This window comes from Chlorocebus sabaeus, chromosome 29 (assembly GCF_047675955.1).
Source record: "Chlorocebus sabaeus isolate Y175 chromosome 29, mChlSab1.0.hap1, whole genome shotgun sequence".
NCBI classification, from domain to species: Eukaryota; Metazoa; Chordata; class Mammalia; order Primates; family Cercopithecidae; genus Chlorocebus; species Chlorocebus sabaeus.
Window position 1 is genome coordinate 3,088,665 of NC_132932.1, and position 15,019 is coordinate 3,103,683.

Below are 15,019 nucleotides of genomic sequence, written 5' to 3' on the forward strand. Positions count from 1 at the left end.
GGGATTTCACCATGTTGTTCAGGCATTTCTTGAACTCCTGGCCTTATGATCTGCCTGCCTCCACCTCCCAAAATGTTGGGTTTACAGGCATGAGTTTCCATGCCTGGCTGGTGTGTTTTGTCTTTTTTGTTTTGTTTTGTTTTTTGAGGTGGAGTCTCGCTCTGTTTCCCAGGCTGGAGTGCATTGGCCAGATCTCAGCTCACTGCAAGCTCCGCCAGCCTCCCAAGTAGCTGGGACTACAGGCGCCCGCCACCTCGCCCGGCTAGTTTTTTTGTATTTTTTAGTAGAGACGGGGTTTTACAGTGTTAGCCAGGGTGGTCTCGATCTCCTGACCTCGTGATCCGCCCATCTCGGCCTCCCAAATTGCTGGGATTACAGGCTTGAGCCACTGCGCCCGGCTGTGTTTTGTCTTAATCTGTTCAGGTAATTAATGTCTCTAGAGTGTTTTAATTTCTTTCAAGAGGTAGTTAATTACTTTTAATCTGACTTGATTTTATACCAACACTTAACCATCGAGTTTGATTATGGGTACAGTTATAATTCTCCTAGAGTTAATTCTTTTTCCCCTGGTAAAAGATTTTAAACAGCCTAGGCTTAATCAGTAAATAATCAGCAGCTATTGTTGCCTATTGTATAGCTTTCTCAGTGAGAATTTCTAGTTAATTTTTAGCTGGTGCTTGAAGTAGTCTTACTGAGCTTCTTAATATATATCCCTTTTAACTTAAAGGTTGTCACACTATGTATGTTTTTTTTCTATTTTCACACTTATCCTCAACATTTTTCGAGGCAAGGACTACTTCCTCAAATGTGAATGAGAGTCCATTTCTGCCTGAGCAGCATTCTGTGTAACTAAAAGCTCTTTAAGCCCTACTGGCTGAAATATTGTGAAATATTTTTCTTCAGAAAAGTAGAGAATTTGACTCCTAATTGTGTTCATGGGACTGTTACATAGATTCAAAACAAAATTGTATTACTTGCTTCATTTTGGTTATGGTCAGATGAAATAGTAGGTTTTAAAAGGAAATTCCAGTGACAGTAGGGAACTAGGTAGCTAGCTTGTTGGTTTAGATGCAGGTGCCGGTGAAGGTTAGTGGCTTAGGAGGTAGATTAGATATATCCATTGGACTGGGGCTTAAGCTCAGTTTAATGCTCATGGATACGGATAACTCATTTTGATTTACCTCCAGAAATTGTTATTATGCAATTTGTGCAAGTGTTATCTCACACAAAGGGTATCAGTTTCTGAACACTGATATTTTATAGTTTCTGTATCATACTTTGAAATATTTTGGTCCAAAAGCAAAAGTTTGATGACAAAATGGGAAAGTAGTAATGATAATAAAAAGTATGTTTTTTTGTGTGTGTTAATTCCCATGAATGGATTAAACTAACAGATTAACCATACTTAGGGGAAATGCCAACTTTTTTTTTTTTTTTTTTTCTTTTGAGACAGCGTTGCTCTGTTCCCCAGGTTCAAGTGCAGTGGTGCAGTCATGGTTCTCTCACCTCCTGGGCTCAACCAGTCTTCCCACCTCAGCTTTCCTTGCTCTTTTTTAATTTAGGAAAATGTTCCTGTCCATAGCCACTCTTGGGACAAGATTAAACATTACTTTGTTGATCTAGCATGGAAAACACTTTAGGTTAACACAGGAGAGAATTAGCAATGAGATCTTGTAAATGTTTTCACTACAGGAAGATTGGAGATACTACAACTCAGAATAACTTGCCACCATTGTATATGTATAAGAGGGAGTATCATGACAAAGATGATTAATAAAATTTTTAAAGTTCTTGATTACATCACATTTATTTTTAAAGAAATCTTTGGGCCGGGCGCGGTGGCTCAAGCCTGTAATCCCAGCACTTTGGGAGGCCGAGACGGGCGGATCACGAGGTCAGGAGATCGAGACCATACTGGCAAACACGGTGAAACCCCGTCTCTACTAAAAAAAAATACAAAAAAACTAGCCGGGCGAGGTGGCGGGCGCCTGTAGTCCCAGCTACTCGGGAGGCTGAGGCAGGAGAATGGCGTGAACCCGGGAGGCGGAGCTTGCAGTGAGCTGAGATCTGGCCACTGCACTCCAGCCTGGGCGCAGAGCCAGATTCCATCTCAAAAAAAAAAAAAAAAAATCTTTGGAGTTAGGCAGAGCAGTTGGTAGGTGTATTTTTATAGAGTACCTGGGCCTTTGCATTAAGTTAGTTGCATTTTTAAAAAGCTTGTATAGAATTAAAGGGCTTTTTCATATGTTGCCACAATGGAAATGACAATGTGGAATTTAGAAAGTTTAGAACTAATGTCCATGTAAGAAGTATTTGTTCTGTTTTGAATTTTCTCTTTACAAATGTAAGTGTACCAAGCTACTGCTTTGGAGTATCTTTATCAATCACTGGGATACTAAATTTATTATTATAAGACATTTGAAATTAAGATTTCTTTTTTCTTTCTTTTTTTTTTTTTTTTGAGACAGAGTCTCGCTCTGTTACCCAGGCTGGAGTGCAGTGGCCGGATCTCAGCTCACTGCAAGTTCCGCCCCCTGGGTTCACGCTATTCTCCTGCCTCAGCCTCCCGAGTAGCTGGGACTACAGGCGCCCGCCACCTTGCCCGGCTAGTTTTTTTGTATTTTTTAGTAGAGACGGGGTTTCACCATGTTAGCCAGGATGGTCTTGATCTCCTGACCTCGTGATCCACCCATCTCGGCCTCCCAAAGTGCTGGGATTACAGGCTTGAGCCACCGCGCCCGGCCTGAAATTAAGATTTCTAATAGAAACATCAGTTAGTTGAGCAACCAGTATTTATTTGAGTGCTAAGTGTGTACTGGCCAGTGAATTTAGACACAGGTAAATAGTGAACAAGATAGACAGTGGTCTCTGCCCTGTTGGAATTAAGTGTAAATTTAGTTAGAAATGATACTACCTGTTTTTATATGAGATATTTTATATCAGTAGTATTTATACCCAGCCAACACATTTTGCTATGATTCCCTCAGTTACATGAACTTGCCCTGATTTTATAGATCTGAAATTTTATGTGGTTCAACCTTTTATCACTAGTTGTAATGATTTGTGTGCTTCTGTGGGTGAAAAGAATCAGATTTCGCTAATGGTAAATACCACTGTTTACATACCCTTTTAATTGGAACCTTTTTAAGAGTATTTGAATTGTTTTTTGTAATGTATATATGAAAAGAATAAGATCCAAACAAAGGCTATTCATTATAATAAATGCCCTGTTAATACTTCCACTAGTACAGAGAAACCATTTATATCCAGTGCTTAAAGGCCAGCCAACCATATAATTTGATATGTATGATTTTCTTAAGGAAAAGTTGCTGCAATATTAAAACTATTTTATTTGCCTAGGTAAAGAAATAATAGGATAAGATTTCTAAACCCCACTATGGAGATTTTTGCTGGCCTTCTTAATGAAATTTAATAAAAAGAAATGACTGAGAGACAATATTCGTTTATTATTTATCATAAGGTATGTTGAATTGTGCTGAGATAATGTTAGGTTTGAATGAATTCCATTTTCCTTTTATCCAATAGGATGTACAGTTACCCAGCACGTGTACCTCCTCCTCCTCCTATTGCTCGGGCTGTAGTGCCCTCGAAACGTCAGCGCGTATCAGGAAACACCTCACGAAGGGGCAAAAGTGGCTTCAATTCTAAGAGTGGACAGCGGGGATCTTCCAAGTCTGGAAAGTGTATGTATTATTTCATTTTGTGATTTTGGTGTCTCTTGTGTTTTGAAACAGGGAAGCTAATGCAGTTAAAATATTGTTGTGCCACATGACTGCGTATTCAGTATAATGGAAGAGGCCAGCTGTGCGGTGGCTCATGCCTGTAACCCACCACTTTGGGAGGCCCAGCAGTGGTCGGCAGTTCGAGACCAGCCTGTCCAACATTGGAGGAACCCCATCTCTACTGAAAATACAAAAAATTAGCCAGGGATGGTGGTGCATGCATGTTATCCTAGCTAATTGGGAGGCTGAGGCAGGATAATCACTTTTACCCAGGAGGCAGAGGTTGCAGTGAGCCGAAATTGTGCCATTGCATTCCAGCCTGGGTGATAAGAGTGAACTCCATCTCAAGAAAAATAATTTTAAAAATCCAAAATAATGGAGGAGACGAGATTTTGACTGAGTGGCCAATTCTAGACTGCAACAGCTAGGTGATTTGAAAGATGTCATTTGACTTTATGTAGTTGAGGTGTGTGTTAAGTTTCTGAGGGTTTTTTGGTGAGTTATTTAAAAACTAAAATTCAGATAGTGTTCAATATATTGATTTTTAAACTTTTCTGTATTGAACTCCTGTAACTGGAAATATGGAAGGCAGTAAAGCAACAGAAGGTCTGATGCAGTGACTTACGCCTGTAGCCCCAGATGCTTAGCGGGAGGCTAAGACCCTGGGGATCTAGGCTGTGGTGGGAGGATTGCATGAGGCCAGGAGTTCACTGTGATCATACCTGTGAATAGTCACTGCACTCAGAACTGGGCAATGTAGCGATAACCCAGGTCTAAAAGATATTTTTTTTAAAAAAATTACAGTAAGTAATTATAAGCTTTATAGTAGAACCAAGGGCCTTTATTACAGGGAAATCTGTACTGGCTCTGTTTCTCCCTGGGTGCTCCTGATGTAGTCTAGTGCCAGTGTATTTGCTAACTCATATCTTCTGTACATTTGATTTTAATCCATTATTTTGTTTATGTTACAGTGAAAGGAGATGACCTTCAGGCCATTAAGAAGGAATTGACCCAGATAAAACAAAAAGTGGATTCTCTCCTGGAAAACCTGGAAAAAATTGAAAAGGAACAGAGCAAACAAGCAGGTAAATGGGTTTTCTGCTTGTTGGGTATATAGTTGGGTTAGTTATGTAAGGCACTTGAAAGTATATGTTGGAATAGTGGAATATAAACCAATGTAATATGAAACTTGGGGAGTGTGAATTGGGAAGGGTATTTGTGTGGGAGGATTTAGATTTGTGCTGCAGTTCTGTGATCCTTAGTGGGGATTGTCTACATCCTGTGGACATTACTGCCCCTAGACAGACTTGTCCTTCTCATCCCCAGTAGAGATGAAGAACGATAAGTCAGAAGAGGAGCAGAGCAGCAGCTCCGTGAAGAAAGATGAGACTAATGTGAAGATGGAGTCTGAGGGGGGTGCAGATGACTCTGCTGAGGAGGGGGACCTACTGGATGATGATGATAATGAAGATCGGGGGGATGACCAGGTGAAAACCACGGGAAAGGAAAGAAAAAGGTGGTGGAGGGGGGCTCAGGGACACATGGAGTGCCTCTAACTCCATCCTATTTGTGTCTGTTTCTCACAGCTGGAGTTGATCAAGGATGATGAAAAAGAGGCTGAGGAAGGAGAGGATGACAGAGACAGCGCCAATGGCGAGGATGACTCTTAAGCACATAGTGGGGTTTAGAAATCTTATCCCATTATTTCTTTACCTAGGCGCTTGTCTAAGATCAAATTTTTCACCAGATCCTCTCCCCTAGTATCTTCAGCACATGCTCACTGTTCTCCCCATCCTTGTCCTTCCCATGTTCATTAATTCATGTTGCCCCGCGCCTAGTCCCATTTTCACTTCCTTTGACGCTCCTAGTAGTTTTGTTAAGTCTTACCCTGTAATTTTTGCTTTTAATTTTGATACCTCTTTATGACTTAACAATAAAAAGGATGTATGGTTTTTATCAACTGTCTCCAAAATAATCTCTTGTTATGCAGGGAGTACAGTTCTTTTCATTCATACATAAGTTCAGTAGTTGCTTCCCTAACTGCAAAGGCAATCTCATTTAGTTGAGTAGCTCCTGAAAGCAGCTTTGAGTTAGAAGTATGTGTGTTACACCCCCACATTAGTGTGCTGTGTGGGGCAGTTCAACACAAATGTAACAATGTATTTTTGTGAATGAGAGTTGGCATGTCAAATGCATCCTCTAGAAAAATAATTAGTGTTATAGTCTTAAGATTTGTTTTCTAAAGTTGATACTGTGGGTTATTTTTGTGAACAGCCTGATGTTTGGGACCTTTTTTCCTCAAAATAAACAAGTCCTTATTAAACCAGGAATTTGGAGAAAAAAAACCCTGGTTTTTTATTTTTGTATTTTATTATTGTTTACTTCAAACTTTGTTTTACAGCGTCCTCCACAAAACCTCTAGAATGTACTAGATACATTTTTCTTGGAGTCATAATCATGATACATACCAACACAACACTACTCAAATTATATTTCATTGAGTTGCATGTTGCATTGAGGAGTCAAATAACTTGACATACAGTGGAGATTGTTTTTCAAAATGGCTTTTACATCCTAATGAAAGTTCAGTGCTTTGTGGTCCAACTGGCACCCTTTTTGAGGTTTTTGTTGTGTGCTAAATTGTTTTGTCCTTAAATAGGAGAGACTCAAAAACAAGATTTCAGGAAAATTGCAACAGCTGGACAATGGAACTCCCCCTGCTTTCTTCTGTTTTGTTCTTTTAATTACTATTTATAGCCTCAGTTACCTTCTGAATTCTGAAGTGTATACCTCCATGTTACTGAAAACGAGAAAACTTATTTCCTGATACTCCACAGTCTTACCTTCCCAGGTGATTGAGAACATAAAGAATGTTACATTTATTTTACCCTAAATGATCTTTTACCCCTATTAGCTGATCTTTGTGTTTTCCCTCAACTTTATTAATTACAGTGATTGTATTTTTAGCATCCAGTCTTACTTAAAATGAATATATTAAACAGCTACCAGTGTTGTGATACCTCATCCTTGAAAGGCTTAGTTGATTTGTGTTTTAAACTTCAGTTTTTCCAGCACAGCAGAAAATGGCGTTTATAATTTTTGTGCACACAAACCTTGGATTCCCCTATAAAGTTGCTATTGTTTCATAGCATGCAGCACTGGCCTTTTTTCATCCTACTCATTACAGGCAAAACTCATGTCTTATTTATAAGGATTTTATAGATCATTTTCTATATCAGGTGACAAAAGCAGAAAAGAATGAAGAGGCTGAACTATGAACTACCCTTGGAGCCCATATACATGATATAGGCAATTTCTTTTGTATGTTAATTCGGTCAAAAATACTACCCACTTGATGTTTTCTGATCTGATGTGAGCTCATGTTACACAGACTTTTAGTAAGTAACCCATGACTAGAAAATAAACTGGATGCTTAGGAGAGAGTGTCAGATGTATAAGATGCTAATAAAACATGTTTAATATTATGTTGTTAGCTGTAAGTTTTTGGGAAATACTGGAAAAATTAGTCCACAATCAAGTGTCTACTTTTCACTTCACTGTAGGGCCTCTTTCCCCGCACAGAGCAGTCTACTTAGCTGTGAATACCACAATCTGCAGATGCTCAAGTCCCTTACATAAAATGGCATAGTAATTTGTATGTAACCTATGCATATTCTCCTGTATACTTTAAATCATCTCTACATTAAAATACCTGATAAAATGTAAATGGTATGTAAATAGTTGTAACTACTTTTATTTGTATTGTTACTTTTTTAAGTTTTTTTCTTTACTAGTATTTTCGATCTATAGTTGGCTGAATCTGGATGTGCAAAACCCACGAACACGGAGGGCCAACTATACATTTAATTCTGTAGGAAAGCAGATATTGAATGAAGCTGTGGAAAGCACTTAATATTAGGTTGGTGCAAAAGTAATTGTGCCTTTTGCCATTACTTTTAATTAGCCGCAGTTACTTTTGGAAATAGCTGTAGAGCATGATCACACATTGAAAATCTACACATACATATGGTAGGGTTATTGTTGGAATACTAACATCTCTAGTTTGTGTTGATGAGGAAGTCGTTTCACACTCTTGGTTTTAGGCTACTGTGGATTAAATTTCCTCATGTGTTTAAGACAACAGTACTCTAGGTTTTCTATAATCAACAGGTGTGCTCATTTAATACTTTGACATTTAGGTTCCTAGGCCAAAAGTGTAGCAAAGTAGAGACCGGGATTGAAATACCATATGGTAAAATGCTTTTTGAAATCTGATCCAATGCAGATAAGTACAGGCTTTTTGGGAAAGGAGCTAGTGTTTTTAAAGACCATTTATCAGATGATATGCTTTTAGTCAGTGTGACATTACTTAACCCTGGGCCCTGCAAAGTAGGAATTGAGTTGACTCAATAGAAATTGAGAATAGTAGGCATGGCGGTGCAGGTAAAGGGGTTAGATCTGACAGTTAATAATTGAGGGATTTCTGATTTAATAATTGAGGGATTTCAGATTGATACACTAGTTGGAAGTAAGATTTAAAAGTAAAAACATTTTAATTTGGGATAAAATTCAGAACACAAGTTTCTTAATATGCCATGAAATCTAAGAAAATGTCCTGCAATCATTCAGGAATGCAGTTTTCATTCAGGGTTAGAAAGCAGGAGAGGAGGTAGATCAATAAAACATCCATAGTAACATTTTTTTCTGATGCTGCATAATGTATAATTGGGAAACTTTGGAGCCCTCTGCCTAGGGTACTTAATCATTTGCCATGGTCTCAGTGGGATGAGCTAACTGAAAGTGGTCGGGTGGGAATGGATTCTAAATTTAGGATTCTCAAAAAGAGGGCTCGTCTTAGATTTCACTTCTGATGTTAATATTACCCGATCATGCGAGACCTGCAAAGACTGTGTGATGAGTACTTATTATGTGGTTTAAAGCCTGTTTTTCAGAGGGAACGGGGTGTAATAGAAAAGGAAAGTAATGTAAATGGGAACACAAAGGTGGTAAATTGGAAGGAAATGAACGGGTGTCAAATTAGGATTGGGAAGAATGTAATAGTACAATAGACGTAACCGTCATTTAAGCCATAAGAGAATCTTGAAGTGTCAACATACAAATCCACTATAACTTGGCAGTATGTTTTACTCAAATGTTAGGGGAAGCAAAACCCAGTATATAATGTAGAAAATACAGAACAGATGATATACTATATGTAAGTACTAGTGTTTTGAGATAACCTTGATGAAACAATGTGCTTTTGGAAGTAGTTGCAGGATAGAGAAATGGTGTATATTTAATGAGATCAGCTCAGGAACATATGCCTGGCCTGTCAGCATTGACTGACCAATTTTACTTCAGGGGAAAACCAGAAAACATACTCATTCCTACTGACAGTTGACCTTTTTATTTATTAGGAGAATTCAGCTACACTGATGTCAAATGGAGTTTCAGTTTCTGGGCCCTAGTTCACATCACACTGACCAAGAAAATGCATTTCATAGGAATTTAGAAGCATCCAAGAAAAAGTACCCTGGCCAGAAAACCAGTCGACAGTAGTAAACATATTATGTAGAAATGATTGACCAGTTAATTGTTATATATAACATGTGGATTATGGTCTGAGTACCTTTAGGAACCTCATTCACACTAGGAAGGGGCACTCTGTTGGAGAATTTTAGTGTTTGAAGAGAACTTGGTATAAAGCAAAAATGTAGCCAATTAAACTGCAGAGTAAAAGAACATAGACATACCTGACCAGACAAAAGCTTTCCAAATGTTAGGAGACAGGAAGTAAAGTAGAAAATTGCAGAATTTGTGTTTGCATTAGTGACTTTCAAGTTAAATCTCAATTTTGAAAAGCAGGGCTGCTTTAAAGAGTATTGGAGTTAACGCCCTTTGTGAGTAGAACTACAAAGCATAGAGGAAGAGGGGGAGAACAGTGTAATGGGGTGAATGCAAATGACCGATTAGGAAGGAGTCGAAACCCAAGATAAATGCAGATAGGAAGAGGAAAAATGTTGGATTGTGTTTTCAAGTGGCACTCAAGTAAAAGTTTGGAGAAACATGCTCCTGAAGCAAATGGTAGAGCCAACTATTTGATCGATAGTCTGACTTAACTCCATGGGTTTTGGACCTTGGAAAAGGAAATGGTGTCTTTGAACTATAGTCTGTAGTCATAGAAATTGGATAAACTATTTCCCAAATAGAGGTAACAGACTAAGATCCTAGCAACTTCTAAGTTAACGAAAGGGAAAAAATATCCCCATGCCATTTTTCTCTTCATTCTACTACTGAGGGCTAGAGTCATTCATAGACTGAACAGTTTCAAGAGCATATTGACAAGTTCCTGGCTAAGAGCTGAAAGTCTGCCATTCATGCAACTTTGTTGGGCTTTAGAAGTGAAGCAGGATATAGAGAAAATACATTCTCCTACCCACAGCATGTATCTTAAACCATTTCTTCTGGCCCAGAAGACAAACTTTTCTAAATATCTTGGAAAAACTACTCATGAGTTTCTCCTTTTTTTTTTTTTTTTTGGAGTCTTCCTCTAACACCCAGGCTGGAGTGCGATGGCGCAATCTCAGCTCACTGCAACCCCTGCCTCTCAGGTTCAAGTGATTTTCCTGCCTCAGCCCCCTGAGTAACACTCAACACCAAGTCTGGTTAGTTTTTTGTGTATTTAGTAGAGATAGGGTTCCCCCGTGTTGGTCAATCTGGTCTTGAACTCCGCCCACCTCAGCCCCCCAAAGTGCTGGTATTACAGATAGCCACTGTGTCTAGCTAAAGTTTGTACTCTTAATGCCTACCACGGACTATTACAAGCACCTGGCAGTGACATTGCAGGAGTAAAAAAGACTTGGTCTTTCCCACAGGGACATTAATGTGAAAGAGGTCCAGTGACAGATTCAGTCACTTTTGCAGACCCTCACAAACCACAATAATGAAGTTGCAGTGAAATTGGGACATAGCCTTCCCTCCCCAAAATTCTCGATCCAGGAATCCACCTGTCAAGTTCAATGACTCAGACTCCATTTCTAGTGTGGTTGGTGGTTAACAACTTTACTAGTTTCCATCCAAGCTTAACCTTTCTATGGACCATAATGTCTTGGTCTGCTGCAATTATTGTCCTTCCCTGTTCTAAGGATACTAAGTTTTTAAAGAGGCGTGAATACTTCAAAGTCCCCGTTGGCCCTCCTGGGGGAAATTACCTCAAACCACAGGGTAGTCTGCTAAATAATCAGCTAGAGCCAGCTGCCCGCTCAACTTTGCCCACATCTACAATATTCTTCAAATTAGTTTAGTTTCCTTATTCCCCCCAAACTTAACCTTTTCCCCAGAACTTTATATCCACTCTCCAGAAAAGCTTCTGCAGCACCAGTTTGGTCAGTCCCAAGGTCCCAGGTGCCACTGGAGTCTAGTTGACAAAATTGTTTATATGGTTTGGCTGTTTCTCCACCCAAATCTTTTTAATTGTAATCTTCATAATCCGCATCCCCATGTTGAGAGAGGGACAAGATGGGAGGTGATTGGATCATGGGGGCAGTTTCCCCCATGCTGTTCTTGTGAGAGTTCTCATGACATCTTTATGAGGGGCTCTTCCCCCTTCGCGTCCTACATAAACCCTGTCTCGCCTGCTGCCACGTAAAACTCTGCCTGCTTCACTCTGCCACGATTTTGTTTTCTGAGGCCTCCCCAGCCATGCAGAACTGTCATACAAGACTCCTTTGTAAATTACCCAGTCGTGGGGAAGTTTTATACAGCAGTGTGAAAACAGCCTAATACAGTTGTTTTCAAACATGCTGGAGATGCTGTGATCTGCTCTGCCACTGCCCCCATCCGGGGCTGACCCTCAATATTTTTCCTTTTAGTGGTGACCCAGCTATTTGCCTTGAGAAGCAGGAGTAGCCCTTGATAGAATCTAGTTCCCCAGGGGAAATCTAAGCAGCTTTACCTTCTCACTGTTAGCCCTCCACCTCTGGAGACAGCCTTAGTGTTCACTCTTTTATCCCCTCTCACCTGAGAATATAATCGTCCCTGTAACATAATGGCCCTGCTGTTCCCTCACCAACTGCCCCAGCATGGGGATCAGGAATATGGCAGCACTCCTGGGTGAAGTATATGCTGCCTTGTTTTAGGCACTCACCTGAATGTGTAGAGACATCTTTCCTCAAGAGTTTCTCACTTCCTGAGGAGTCTGCAGTCTTCATTCAAATGTCTTGATGGCTCATTTTTCAGAAATCTGTGTAGGTCTTGGGAAGCGTCCTAGCTTTGGTTTATCTGAATAGTCCTATTTAAACTTCTCCCACCCAGATGGCAGCCTCTTGCCTGCCCTTCTGTTTGTACACTTGTCTATTTTCTCTTTCTTTAAATGCCTTTTGGGTGTTAGTACTTCATTGGTGGTTCTGTAGCCTTGTCCCCCCTTCTTTTGCAACTTGAAGGCAATTCTCAATTCTCTTTTTTTTCTTTTTCTTTTTTTTTTTTTTTTTTTTTTTTTTGTGATGGAGTCTCGCTCTGTTGCCCAGGCTGGAGTGCAGTGGCTCGATCTTGGCTCACTGTAGGCTCTGCCTTCCGGGTTCATGCCATTCTCCTGCCTCAGCCTCCCGAGTAGCTGGGACTACAGGCGCCCGCCACCATGCCTGGCTAAGTTTTTGTATTTTTTAGTAGAGACGGGGTTTCACCGTGTTAGCCAAGGTGGTCTTGATCTCCTGACCTCGTGATCCGCCCGCCTCGGCCTCCCGAAGTGCTGGGATTACAGGCGTGAGCCACCATGCCTGGCTCAATTCTCTTCTTGAGCACATTCGTCCTTAGCAGCTTCTGAATATCCCACACACAATTAAGGTACAATCTGGTGACATAACTTTTTCCCTAGGAAGAAATGTGCTACTCAAGACTAATAGCCAAGGTTAAGAAAATGCATTAGTGTATTTGTTCTGTTTAGAAATAAAGATGGAACGTCATATTTTATAGCTACTATTAGTGCCCATGTGCCTTCTAAGTATCTTTTGAATAGTTTTACTTCTCTCCATCTTGACAGCTACCATCCCAATCCAAGCTTCCATCACCTTGCTCCTGACTTACTGCAGTATCCTCCTGTCTACCCTTCATCCGCTTTTATCTTTTTCCTATCACTTGTTCATAAAACAGCCATATTGTTTTTATTTCAAAACACACATATAATCAGGGCGCTTCTTGAATTAAAACCATTTCTGGCATTACTTGCCCTTAGGATAATAACAAAACTTTTTAACACAGTTCACAAAGCCAGAGATAGCCTGACCCTTTCTGATCTGTCCAGCCTCTACTATATGTCCTCTTACTTTCTCTGTTCCAACCACACTGGACTTTGTTCCTCTTACTACTCATGCTCCTCACCTATTTGGTTCCCTAGTTAACTTCTTTTCATCTTTCAGATTTCAACTTGTATCACTTCCTCCAGAAAGCCTAACCTTTCTTTCTTAACCAGGCCGATAGGCTGTCAAAACTGGGAATCTCTTCTTTGTAGTACTACAATCTTACTCATTGATTTGTATGGTTATTAATGTGGGTTGTTTTTTTTTTTAATTAGAAGGAAACTCAGAGCAGGGACCACATCTATTACTTGTGATTAATATATTCCTAGTGGTTAGCACAGTGTCTAGAACAAATATATGTTGAATGAATAAATAGAAAAGGGAGAGGAAAAAGGGGAGGATTGGCTCTCTGTGAGGCAGTCTTGCAAACAGCAGAAATGCAAAGCAAAGCTGAAGAACTAACTATTCACCACACACCTAGAGGAGTGTTGTAATATCTTGTGCCAGTCTCAAATGGGTGCATTCTTATGGGTAAGTTTTACTACTCCAACTTTCACTATAATAGTTCACATTCCTCTCCTAATATCAGTCTCCAGCAAATCCCTCAGTAATTCATAATCAGTACTCTCATGCCAAGGATGAGAGAGGAACATTATCCAAAAAAGTTGGGTGTGGCCATTGCAGTTCATCTGTCTTTTTTTTTTTTTTTTTTTTTTTTGAGACAGAGTCTTGCTCTGTTGCCCAGGCTGGAGTCCAGTGGCACGGTCTTGGCTCTCTGCAACCTCCGCCTCCCAGGTTAAAGCAATTCTCCTGCCTCAGCCTCCCGAGTAACTGGGTTTACAGGCACCTGCCACCTCGCCCGGCTGTTTTTTTGTATTTTTAGCAGAGGTGGGGTTTCACCATGTTGGTCAGGCTGGTCTCGAACTCATGACCTTGTGATCTGCCCGCCTTGGCCTTCCAAAGTGCTGGGATTACAGGCGTGAGCCACCACGCCCAGCTGTTCATCTGTCTTTCAATACCTTTAAGTTCAGTTTCCTTTACAAAGCCCACTTTTTTCTTAGTGGGAATCTCTTGTACCACGTAACACCTGCATTCCTTAATTTTTAAAGTTAAAACATTTATATACTATAAAATGGACACATCTTAAGCATACAGCTTGATGAAGATTTACAAAGTAAACATGCCTGTTTAAACACCACTCTGATCAGGATGTGGAACATAACCAGCACTCCAGAAACTTCCCTCCCATCATTACCACCACTGGTTATCCTAGCCACTCTTCTGACTTGTATCACCGTAGATAGGTTTTACTTGTTTTGAAGCCACATATAAATGGAATCATGGAAGTTTGGGCTTCTCTGAGAGCAGATCTTCAGAGAAAAAAACTTGAGTACAGTAGCTTATTTGGGGTTTGGCTCCAGGATGCAGGAGTGGGAAAGATGGTAAAGAGAGACAGAAGAAAAATCAATAGAAGAGTGTTACGCAGGTTGGATATATAACGCTCCCAGAATTGTCTGACCGAACAGGAGGCTGAAATATTTCTCCACTGGCTGCTGTTTCCAATTGATTGGGGGATGCCCCCAAGGAGGTTAATTTCACTGCAATTCTGAGCTGTAATTGACCTTAATAAGCTCCAGCAGCACTGAAGGACATTTGGATTATTTTCAGTTTGGGATAATACTGCTATGAACATTCCTGTACATGTCTTTTGAGAACATGTATGTGTATATTTCTGATGGGTATATAATGGGGTGGAGTTGCTGGTTTATAGAAAATGTGCATATTCACCTTTAATAGAGGTTGCCAACCGTTTTTCTAAAGTGACGATACTAATTTATATTCTCACTATCTGTAAATGAACATTTCATTTGTTCCACATCCTTGCTGGCACTTGGTATTGATTGATATCCCTTTTAATTTTAGGCTTTTTAATGCATGTATAGTGGTATCTCACTTGGTGTTTGTTTGCTTTTTGGTAAATTT

General features: G+C 40.0%; 1 protein-coding gene across 14 annotated transcripts in view; it reads left to right on the plus strand.

Moving 5' to 3' along the window:
• HNRNPC (heterogeneous nuclear ribonucleoprotein C) overlaps nt 1-5,699 on the plus strand; it is a 60,021-nt gene extending 54,322 nt beyond the window's left edge. For 10 of the 14 annotated variants that reach the window (XM_007990732.3, XM_007990736.3, XM_007990730.3 and 7 more), the window contains 4 exons: nt 3,547-3,704; nt 4,715-4,828; nt 5,070-5,230; nt 5,330-5,699. In XM_007990732.3, the coding sequence (XP_007988923.1) occupies nt 3,547-3,704; nt 4,715-4,828; nt 5,070-5,230; nt 5,330-5,413 (517 nt within the window). In that variant the 3' untranslated portion in view covers nt 5,414-5,699. The remainder of the gene's footprint in view (nt 1-3,546; nt 3,705-4,714; nt 4,829-5,069; nt 5,231-5,329) is intronic. The other 4 variants (XM_007990733.3, XM_037987592.2, XM_073012943.1 and 1 more) reach the window with 1 other exon arrangement.
• The last annotated feature ends 9,320 nt before the right edge of the window (nt 5,700-15,019 follow it).